Consider the following 12154-nt stretch of genomic DNA (forward strand, 5'->3'; position numbering starts at 1 on the left):
ATTAAAGTATATAATAATTAAGGTACACATTTTTTGTCTTCCCAAAATATCTTTTTGTTGGAATAGGCCTACTTAAAAAACAAGAAAAAGAATATTCTGTTTTATATATAAAAAGGAAATAGCTAAAATAATATGCTCATGTAAGAATAAAAAGCTTTTTAAGGACTGAGAATACAGGTTATGATTTATGGGATGGTGCAAGCAGATTTACTGAACTTATTTATGAATTATTTTACAAACAATAAGAAATAGGCCTAGTTGAGTCAGTATTTTAAAAAAGAAAAATATGAATGTCTACTCAAACACATAGCAGTTTGCAAATAGAAACATTGAAACAAACAAAAACAAAACAAACATAAATGTGCAAAGATAAAATACATATGCCTATGGAACGGGTAAACTAAAAAAAATACAAAAACATGAACATGAAAAGAAACATGCATGTATCTCAAAATATGATCTGGAACTGTTAAATACTACATGAACAGCATACATTTAAAATATAAAAACTTCTCATAAGGAAACTATAAATACCTAAAACACAATCCATTTCATCACTGCCATCAGCACAGTCATTTCGGCCATTGCATTTGTCTCTTAATGGTACACACTGGAACTCTTTTGATAAACACTGAAACTCGAAATCTCTGCATATTTCTGAAAAAAAAAAAAATAAATAATTAAGGCCTGAAATATTAAATCTTTTCAAATGGTCTTTGTGTTGAAATGATTTGATATAAGGAAAACATTATTTTATTTTATACAAAATGAAGGCAGATTCTTAATGTCGATGAAGGATACATCTACTAGAAGAAGATGGTGATGTAATTATAGTTTTCAAAGGTCACGGTAAACAAGTAGTGTTTTATGGGAGTGATTTGAGTTAATAGGGAGGGATGGATAAGTGCTTGGAAAGCTGCAGACATTTTACCACTATATATAGCATATCTTAGTAAGAAAATAAAAAATACTAATAAAAGTAAATTTTCATATTGTTATAGTAAAGTTTTTTTTACTCCAAATAGTTAATTAAAAATGTTTACAGTGTATCCACTGTTCCAAAAGTGAGTATTTTCATTTAGTACATTGTTAAAACTTAGAAAAGCTTTCTGAGAATCAGAAGATAAATAAATTTAAAGCCTATAATAGTTCTACTGTAAAATGTGCTAGCTATACAAAACAAGGTAATTAAAAAGTCTAGTGACAATTTTAGCGCAATTTCCTTATGTTATCTAAAAATAGCTCTGTCGTAGCGTAAATCAAAAGCAGGGTTAGTAAAACCATTGGTTAGTTATTAAAACGTTTTTTATTAATTTTTTTTCAGTATTTTACATGTTTTATTTACAATAGAGTTACATGACTAAAAACCATTGTGCGCCTACTGAACATGATGGCGCAGCCATGGAACGCTATGGCGCAGCTATTGAACGTGATGACGCGTGTGGTGTGGTTGGAAAAAATGCCTACTAATTCGGTCAAAATTTTAATTAATTCAAAAAAATTTTTGTGACCGAACTAAAGGATATTTTTGAAAACTTTCTTAGGCAATATTGTTCTAAATTATGGCAGGAATCGATTGGTACATGTTTCAAGTCGCTAAGTGGTCTGGTTGCCGAGATATGGGCCAAAAACTGCTTTTTTCCGAGGTTTTTTGGCTTTTCCGGGAAATCCATGAAAGAAACCCGGAATTTTTATGGCCTATGCTCATCCTCGTAACTTGCTTAACATATTTGCTTTTGGAACTAGTCCTCGATATTGCTTCGTTGAGGAGGAGATACGACTTAAAGCTGCGGACACACATTCATCCATCCATCCATCCATTCATCCATCCAGAAATGACGGGTTAATAAACGCAATTCTCCAGAATGGAAATTGCGCTAAAAATTAGGTAGGTGTTAACACTTTTAAAGGATCTTAGAGTTAACAATTAAGGAAGCAAAGTTGGAGTTAATACCTAAGGAAGTAAGCATGGAATTTAACAATAAAGGAAGTAAAGTTAGATTTGTTTTTACAACCTCTGCATGAATGGGATGATAACCTTAAGAGTTTTGCTGAAGTAGCCATGGTGTACCAACAAAGTGATGAGTTTTGAATTTCAAAATTCAAGAAAGAATTTTACGAAACAAAGCTATTTACGTAAGCCTATTGTTGCCATATTTTTGTTTGAAACTGAATATTTTTGCTTTGTTTGAATAAAATCTTCTACTACTAGTTGGAAGCACACAACTGTTAACTTGAAAGTCTCGAGTTTGAATCCCGAACTTGAGACCATAGAAAATCTTTGAATCCACTCAATTCTGATAGGTAACTGACTCAGGTAAAGACAGCTGAAAGTGGAACTGACCACACTATCTCTTTTTATTCAGAGGTCACATGATGAGATGATACTTGGTCTGCTTTATTAATCCAATGAAATCTATAGAAAACTAATTTCTGCTGTTAATGCTGTTAACTTACTACATCCATGAGTTTCATCCAATCCATCTGGACAATGGGGGGTCCCATCACAAATAAAAATACGAGCAACACAGCTCCCATCAGTACACCGGAACCTTCCTTCAAGGCAAGGGTCAGTTGGGGTTGTAGGTCTGGTTGCAGGTCTGGTTGCAGGTCTGGTAGTTGCACCAACAGTAACAGCAGAGACAGACACTTCTTCAAAAATATTAAGAAAATACGAAATGTATATGTTTCATGTTTGATTAGTAGTTTTCAAAGTGATTCACCAGTGTTTCTTTCAGGCATCTATTTTACAATTAAGTTATATTTTTAAAGATGTCTCTAACAATATTTATGTCACCAGAATTACACCAGCTGATCAGTACAAAGACTGAATAATGTGCATTAATTATTTTAACAACCCAAATTAAGATATGTTCAGTGGTTTTAATTAATTTGAACACAACAGAAAAACATACCACAGCCCTGTTCATCAATGCCATTGTCGCAATCTTCTTGTTTGTCACACTTGTAAGCAGCTTCAATGCAAAAGCCATTTCCACAGTCAAATTCATTCTGCTCGCATGAATATGCTAATGAATCTAAAATGACACAAAAATAATAATTTTGAAACATCATAAAGTAAAAAAAACATCAGAGATGTTACCATTTTTTTCAAAAAGTTAACAATTTTGAAACTTCACATGAATAAATTGGGTCCAAAAGAAGACTGTGATATGCATGCAACAGTAGTGAATAAAAATTATACAAGAAAATTGTATAGATTCACTTGGGAATGTCTGCAGATACAGTGGTTCAGATTATATTTGTTTAAAATTCTACATGAATTGATTCCTAAGAGGCAAAACAAATTAAAATTAATAAGTAGTATAATTTTATTAAAGTAATTACAGTAAAAAGAATCCAAAAGTTGGTAAAACTACTCACCGTCATAGTCCATGATTGCTCTAATGGAGAATGTTGCATTGGTGGACTGTACGTCGTAATTGTTGAGGTTGATTTTTTTCCCCTGTCCAATGTTTTCATTATAAAGCTGCAGGAGAAAGTGGCAGTTATTTCATTGAAAAAATCAAGTTTCATACAGGAGAAAAGAAAGCCAGCCTAAATAATCCTGGAGAAGGTGGCAGTTATTTCATTGAAAAAATCAAGTTTCATACAGGAGAAAAGAAAGCCAGCCTAAATAATCCTGGAGAAAGTGGCAGTTATTTCATTGAAAAAATCAAGTTTCATACAGGAGAAAAGAAAGCCAGCCTAAATAATCCTGGAGAAGGTGGCAGTTATTTCATTGAAAAAATCAAGTTTCATACAGGAGAAAAGAAAGCCAGCCTAAATAATCCTGGAGAAGGTGGCAGTTATTTCATTGAAAAAATCAAGTTTCATACAGGAGAAAAGAAAGCCAGCCTAAATAATCCTGGAGAAAGTGGCAGTTATTTCATTGAAAAAATCAAGTTTCATACAGGAGAAAAGAAAGCCAGCCTAAATAATCCTGGAGAAGGTGGCAGTTATTTCATTGAAAAAATCAAGTTTCATACAGGAGAAAAGTAAGCCAGCCTAAATAATCCTGGAGAAGGACTGTGAAGGGAGAAGCAAGGGCTGTAGGGCTTCCGTGGGCTCAACTTAAAAGAGCAGCCCAAAGCAGAGTCCAGTGGAGAGATGCAGCCCTTTGCTCATTAGGGACCTCAAAGGATTAAGTCAACACTAGCTTTATAAAATGAAATAAAATAAACTTTTGGTAAGTTGCAGATTGGCATATGGTTAACATTTATGTCTTATGTTTTCATTAGTAGCATATCATTGATATGCATTATGTTAATATGTATCACTGTTTGAAAAGGTTAAGAATAAAAATGTTTTAGGTGACAAAATACAGCTCTTTTTCTGAAATATTACAACCTTTACTAAGAGAAATATACATGATACATTTGTTTTAAAGTAATATAAGAAATACAAAAAAACATACTACTTTTTTAACTATTGAGAAAAAAATGCAAAGTAGCTCTTCACAAAAAAACTATTGCTGGCTCCTGAACTAGTAGAATAACAGTCAGAGGTCATGTCATTATCTTAATTACAAAAGATAAAAACAAAAAACTTAACAAACTCACATTAGCATAATATGTCTGATAGAGTTCCGTTGACATGACAGCATCATCCTCAAGCCTAGCCTGAGCAATAACATTTTGAGGTGCACTCTCAGGATAGAAGATGCCAATGAAGTCACCACGCTTAACCTGGATTGGCTCACTGGCCTCCACTTGATTTTGACCCTGCTGGCCTGAGGGCAGCGCAGTTCTTTTTACCAGGAGAAACTCATCGTTCACCTGTCTCCAGACTCCAACATAAGCAGTGCCTAAGTAAAGAAGAGACTGGTTATTACCTTATGCAGAACAAAGTAGATAATTACATAATAATTTTTTAAACAATCACCAACTTTCCTAAATAGAGGTATAAAATAGTTATAAACTTTAAAGATTTGTTTTAGAGTGATTTTTTATTGAATCTAAAAAGAACTAATTAAAAAATGAGAATTAAACTAAGAAAAATTAAGAACAATTTTTAAAACTAAAATAAACATTGTTAACTAAATCTACATGCATTTAATAAATTTTCACTAACAGTAAAATTAGATTTGAATAATCAATAGAAAAGGTAAATGAAATCCATTTTTTATTTCAACAAATCATGTAGTAAAATAACCAATAAGTAAAAGTAAAGCAATAATTAGATTTTACAAGCTTACCTTGTGGAATTAATCTATAGTACTCCCAACTTATAACTTTACCATCACACGGGAAGGCATTATTGATGAGAAAATGTGCACCACTGTCACCAGTTCGAGGCAACTTATCAGGTAGGCGACCAACATGATTTGGACAGCTGACAGCTAAAATAATCAGTAAACATACAGACTTACATTTCTCATATTTAAAAAATACAACTAATAATCAATAAGAAAACACTTTAGGACTTAGTAATATATTTTTAATTTGCTTATTCTCAATAGCCTAACGTCTTTGAAATTTGTATGAGGCATAACATCCTCTTAACCATTTAAAGATACATTGCTAGAATTCTTATTAAAGTTAAACAATCGGAACAATATAGGAACCATAATAATAGCTGTAAATGCAAACAACCAAAATAAAAACCATCACCAAAATAATAAATGAAATATACATACTATTACTAAGGAATAAATAGTTTTTGAACCTAGCTATTGCTGTGCTCCAAGAATATAGTGGCACAAGAATTTTATAATAATCTCAAGCAGGTTTGTAACAACCACTACCATTCTTACCTTCATCACTTCTTGGAGCAAAGAAAAAAAATGGAAAAATAACTAAATTTATTTTTCTGTGTAAATTACCAATTTGATTACTTTTAAAAATAACCTCCTATAACAGAAGGAAGCTAATCCTAGTCTAACCTTTAAAATACAAACTTGCAGTTGACATTGTCAACTCGCTACATTTATTTTCAATTATATTCTTAAAGATCTTAACAAAATCTTATTAGAAATGTTTTATTTATTTTTAAGGTTTTACTTCTTAACTTTAAAAATCACTGTGACATCTTTTGAAAGTCAGAACTGCATAAAAATTGAAACAGTTGTTTTATGCATTTTATGAAAGCAAAGTAAGATACTACAATTTATGTTTAGCCTTTTCTTATTTGTTAGCGAAATATAAATAAATGCTTGTGATACACATTTTTACACAGTGTGAAAATAATTAAATACAAGTTGCATACTAGCATAAACATACCTACTTTGGTACAGAACTATAATTTTTCAGCTATTAGTTTGATCATAAATATTTGTACTGAACATCAACTATAATTAACTAATAAAAATACATGTGTGACATTTTTTTAACAAGACAAAGTAAGTGAGAGGTTGATAGAGAAATCACACAATTTACATAACTTGTGGTAAGAGTAAGAACTCTCCCCACAACAAACACTACAATACAAGATAATAAGAAAAACTAAAAAGACATGCATACTACTCAAAGCAGTCTAAAAAGCAAACTATATTTTAAAAAAACAGCAAAGTTAAAATTGCCAAGCTTTTAAACTTGCTCCTTCACCATGTTGTGCAGAAATTTCTAACAATCAAATAATTTTTTGAGTTCTAAACTCACGGCACAATTTTTCATCATCTCCATCTGGACAGTCCTTATGTCCATCACACGCCCGCACACGGTCAATGCAACGTTTGTTTGCAGCGCAAAAGAATTGCCTTGTGTTGCAGGTATGTGGAATGCTAGCTTTGTTAGGGGAAATTAGTATGTTACTGGTTAGGCAGGTGTTACTGTGATGCAAATATTAAACAATCAATCAAAACCCTAGTTGCATTTTCATTCTACATTTTCAGCAATTTGTTGAAATTACTTTTAATCATGAAATTCTTTGTGTATGAAATGAAAGATGAACTAAATTTATCATGCAAATTAGATTTTTTTTTAATTAATTAAAATGAATAAAGAGTAAATTAATAATTTCTAACATAATATAAATTAAACTTATAAACATATAACATTGTAACTATTAAAATTGTAATAGGCATGAATTATGTAGTAAGGGTAACTAGATAAGAAACAATAAAGTAACCAAACAGCTTAACAAATCTTGAAACTTGATTTTTTTTAAGCCCACACATATAAAAACAATAGCAGAAGAGAAACAGAAAAAAATGTTAGGCATTAAAACACAAGTCAATCTTTCATCATCTCACCATGCTCAAGCAGTAAATCAAATCAGCACCAGCAAAATGAGTAGCTTAACATGAAGACAGAAGAAAAAAGAAAAGAAAACACGACATTCATTCACAACATTTAAGCCTGTCTATTTTTCTATTTGATAGTACATAAATACAACACGGCATTAACAACTCTTAAAACAAGATTGATATATTATTTCTAAGAACGATTGATGGATTATTTTCAAGTAGCAAAGTCACAACACTGAATTTATTTTTTGAGATAAACAAACTTCAATATTAGTATAAACTTTCTGTATTTTTGTTTATTGAAGACTGAGACATACATTGTTGAGGTCTAGACACTATTTCTTATACTTTATTGAAATTTTTTTTAAGTATCATTAATACTGTACATATACTTGTTCTAAAAATGACTCGTTCACTCTATATTATACTTCGGAACAAAGAATAAGGCCTTAGTTCCATGGTCCGCAGTTTACACATCTCCAAAAATATTATTTTGTAATTGCCTCAGAGAAAAAATTTGAAAAGTCTCATCATCCCTAATTTTACACCAGAAATATTTTTAAAAAGGTAAGCTATAGTTTTTTACACCTCATAATAAAACTATAACATAAATAAAACTTACAGGGAAGAGCTTCAAAAGAAAATCCTTCCTCTGTAACAGTGTTGGAACCAATTCTTCCTGACCGTAAAGCTTCTTCTAGGATTTGTCTAATCTCAGCTTCATCAACATCTCCTTGAGAACCCAAATCAAAAGTTACTTCTAGTGATCCTTTACTGAAAGCAACAAAAAAATTAAAGTATTAAAATTAAGATAAATAGCATTTGGATATTTTTTTTAGATTAACTTTATATACATAGGCCTATAATTACACATTAATGACTAAAAGTGATAGTTTTTGTTTTGTTGTCAATTCAGCATCATCATCTTTCCCCATATGTGCCCAAGACACAAAGGGCAGATAAAGTAGAGTTTGTCTGTTTCAGTAACTTCAAAATACAAAGGGATAGTGTGGTCAGCACTATGCCCAGTAGCCTTAATTTTCCCTAAAGTAAGTTAGGTACTCATCAGAGCTGGGTGGGCTCAGGGATGTTCTACTGATTTGAACCTGGATTCGAATTCATGACAATCGGGTGCGCAAGTCTAGCGATTTCACCTTGTCTTTTATAAATCATGGTTTTTGCATAGAATGGTCATATGTCTCATGGGCTAATAGAGACATTTAAGTTAATTGTAAAGCAAATTAAACTCCTTACTATTCAAGCTAAAACATCTCATCTAGGCAAACAAAAATATCTTTATCGTTTTAAATAAATTCTGAAGACAAAATATTGCAATTATGACATCAAAATTTATTTTTATCTATATTTTAATATTGTTAAACGTTTAGTATCTCTGGGTTAGAGCAGGGTTTTAAATTATAGATTTAAATAAGTTAAGTTAAACTTAAGTAGTAGGGCATACACAATGTCACATGTCACTATGAATTTTGTCCAAGTCAAAATCTGAAAACTAATTTTTGTTGCCTATGTCATATAAATTTGCTCATGCATACAGAGAATCTGTAATATTTATAGATCTAGAAATATATGTAGACAAACACAACATCAGCCTTAAACAAAAAAGTTTTTTTTTTGGACTCACCCAAACTTCAGCACAGTCGCAGAAAGACCTCCAACAATATTCCTAAACAAATATTCTATGTCAGATTCAATACTTTTAGATCTCTGTTGGAATAATCTATTATTTCTGTTCTGCAGTTCCGGAGTGAATTCCAGATTTGTAAATCTTATAGTAACTCTAAAGTAACCTGTAAAAATCAAAAGAAAATTGGCTTTTACAAAACGGCAATATAAAATTAAAATGAAACTAAGATGGTAGGTAGATCTAGATATATTTTGTGGAGGAATGGTAGTGGGGGGATGAAAATATTTGGAGACACTGATCTAGATACTATCCTCATCTGTACTTGCCTCTGTTAGGCAAGGGAACATAAACAAAACATATGATTAACATTAGATTGCCTAGTGTTATTGTTAAATTTTAAATAAGCCTAGATCAGTGATTCTTAACCTGGGTTCGGTGAGTCAGTGTATAGGCTCTATACCTGCTGTGACAAACATTCTTTTTACTTCTCTAGATCTATTAGATCTAGATCTAGATCTATATGTTGTGGCCCAATAGTGGACTTGTGAATGTCATGATTGTGATTGTAGGCTTAGGTAATGTGATTTCATTCTTAATATTTTAATCCCTTCATACTATGTTGAGTGAAAAATAGAAAGTGGTTACAGGAATGTTATAGATCTATAGGGGGGGGGGGTTGACTTGATATTTTCGGGGTTGGGGGGGGGGGGGGTGACTTCCCCCTGGAAGAGATGCCTGGAAGAAACTCTGGGGTGGACACAGTGATGTTCTACTGACTTGAACCCGGATTCGAACTCATAACATTCGGGCGCGCAGTCTAGCAAACTCTGCTACTGGACTAAACCTAGAGATCTATCTAGATCTAGATGTATTCTAGATCTAGATCTAGATGTAGTAGTAGAATTTGATTTATTATTATTCCAAGTCTAGCCTGTGTGGCTTGTTGACAAAAAAAAATAATTCACGAAGAAGGACTTTGATGGCGCGCAACAAACAGGAAGGCTGTCAAGTCTTGGTAGAGTCTAGATCTGGATCTATAAACTTTTTGCAGATCGTCTGCTAGACGCAGACTAGGCCTAAACTAGATCTAAATATAGATCTAGACCAGAGATCATCTGTTTTAGTTTTTAAAAATTCTAATTGCCGATTACCGCCCAAAAATTTAAAATACAACCTATATAGAATCTAGAAACGTTCATTATTAATTATTATAAATGATTCAATGAACGAAGAAACTAAGCCCTTATTTATTATATTTAAAATTATTCGGCTAAAAAGTTGTTTTTTTTGACGTTGTTTTTTTAAACGTTACCGTTACGTCATACGATTCCACCTTTATTTTAGAGGCTTGATGCACCCACTGGCATATTAACGAGCGAGACAAGATAAAATGACACGATAAACATCTTGGATAAAAATCCGAGAAGGGGAGTGAACAGCAAAAAAAGACAAGGTGAGCGAATGAGCGACTATGCATTTGTAAATAAGTTAAGAACTACACATCTCATCATATAGGCTAATTTACATTTGACTTCAAGGGGGGTATGTTATATCTATATGGGGGGCTGTAGAGTTTCTTCTGGGGGCTCGAAGAGATGTCTGGAAGAAACTCTGCACTTGGAACCAGCAAAGAGGTGGTTGGGGGGGGGGTCTTATTTTATTAAAACTACTCCAACGACAAGATGGGTTCCGAACCCGCAACCAGTTTCTTTCAGGCAACTCTTGGCGGGGGGGGGGGGGGGCGGAGACGAAGCACTGCCCACAACTGATGGGACTACCATATTCCCCCGTTACCGCGGACAGCGCTCGACTGTTATGTCAAAATAAAACCACTGACTACGGCTAGTTAAGGGTTAGGCCTGCTAACTCAGACTGACTTATTTAAATATCAGCAGTACCCCAGTAGTGTAACTGGCTCAAGTGACACCGGTCACCGCAATCCAGGGTGCCACCCCTTCAGCCTAAACTATATATCTGAGTTTCTTCCAGAAATCTCTTCGGGGGGGGGGGGATATGTACTTTTACCAGTGTCCACCCCCTCTTCCCCCCCCCCCCCCCCCGGAAAATATGAAGTGCCCCCCCTCCCCCAGAGAAAAAAAGTTTTAATGAAACACTGTATCTGATGTACTAAAATTATAGAAAATTCGGTGTCACCCCCACCCTGTGCCTTATGGTGTGTAGGCTTATAACTTCAATAAGCGATTAAAGTTAAACCAACTGGAAAAGCACAGTCTCATTAAACTTATCTATATTTCATTGTGGTGCCATCCTCTTGGATGGTATCACCCGGTGTAGTCCGCACACAATGCCCCCGCCGTGTGTCGCTACTGCCCTCCAACAAAGTTATTTGATCCAATCTACCAAACCATCGAAGACAAACCACCCAAAAGTAATTGCAGACAACCTACTAAACGACCCCCAAGTTGATCTCTAATTATTTTTTTTCCCTTTAAACTTTTACAACGGGTCTTTAAAAAAAGATGTACTGGTATAGATTACACGTAGGCTCAGACGAGGTATTTATTCTGGGCTAAACCGATGTAGCCACTCTTTGCTAATACAAGATACACACTCTAGGGCAAGACGAGGTATCCACCATTGACTACGACGAGTTACCCACTGTAGGCTAAGCCAAGGTACCCACTCTATGCTAAAATAAGGTTCTCACTAGGCTGAGTTAATGTCCCCACTCTAGACTCAGGCGTGTTACCCACTCTAGACTAAGGCGTGGTACCCTCTCTAGGCTAAGCCAAGGTACCCACTCTATGCTAAAATAAGGTTCTCACTAGGCTGAGTTAATGTACCCACTCTAGACTAAGACAAGGTACCCACTATGGGGTAAGCCAGGGTATTCACTCTATTCTAAGATAAGGTACCCACTAGGCTAAGTTACTTAAAAGTTAGTGTACCCACTCTAGACTAAGGCGTGGTACACACTCTGTGCTAAGCCAAGGTACTCACTCTAAGCTAAGACGATTAACGTGCACTCACGCACGAAGGTAGACAGCAAGGGAAAAAATCAGGACACGCGCCAAAGCAAAGTTTACATGTAGCTTATGCAATAAACCTGGCGCTATATCGGTCACCAAAATGGAGGGGGTTAACTCTGGTTCTAAGGATTCTTCGGTGAAGAAGGAGAAGTATGACTAATATGGCTAGAACAGCTAATACAACAATACATGTGAGCAGTGTTTCTTCCAGACTTTTTTCTACGGGAGGGGGCGGGCACTTGAAATTTTCGGGGGGGGGGGGGAAGAGCGGACACTATTAAAAGTGTGTTTATTATATAAAATCCATCTCGTTCGGGGGGGGGGGCGGGGGCG

At 34.2% G+C, this 12154-nt stretch overlaps 1 protein-coding gene across 1 annotated transcript in view; it reads right to left on the bottom strand.

The window, feature by feature from the left end:
- LOC131952087 (basement membrane-specific heparan sulfate proteoglycan core protein) overlaps window positions 1–12154 on the bottom strand; it is a 146415-nt gene that overhangs the window by 73659 nt on the left and 60602 nt on the right. The window contains exons 3-11 of the mRNA XM_059314592.1: window positions 8829–8994; window positions 7809–7960; window positions 6600–6725; window positions 5198–5341; window positions 4563–4807; window positions 3385–3490; window positions 2916–3038; window positions 2458–2652; window positions 535–657 (exon numbers count right to left, since the gene is read on the bottom strand). Coding sequence (XP_059170575.1) covers window positions 535–657; window positions 2458–2652; window positions 2916–3038; window positions 3385–3490; window positions 4563–4807; window positions 5198–5341; window positions 6600–6725; window positions 7809–7960; window positions 8829–8994 — 1380 coding nt within the window. The remainder of the gene's footprint in view (window positions 1–534; window positions 658–2457; window positions 2653–2915; window positions 3039–3384; window positions 3491–4562; window positions 4808–5197; window positions 5342–6599; window positions 6726–7808; window positions 7961–8828; window positions 8995–12154) is intronic.

This window comes from Physella acuta, unplaced genomic scaffold (genome assembly GCF_028476545.2).
Source record: "Physella acuta isolate Inbredline_101_S28 unplaced genomic scaffold, ASM2847654v3 ptg000851l, whole genome shotgun sequence".
Taxonomy (NCBI): domain Eukaryota; kingdom Metazoa; phylum Mollusca; class Gastropoda; family Physidae; genus Physella; species Physella acuta.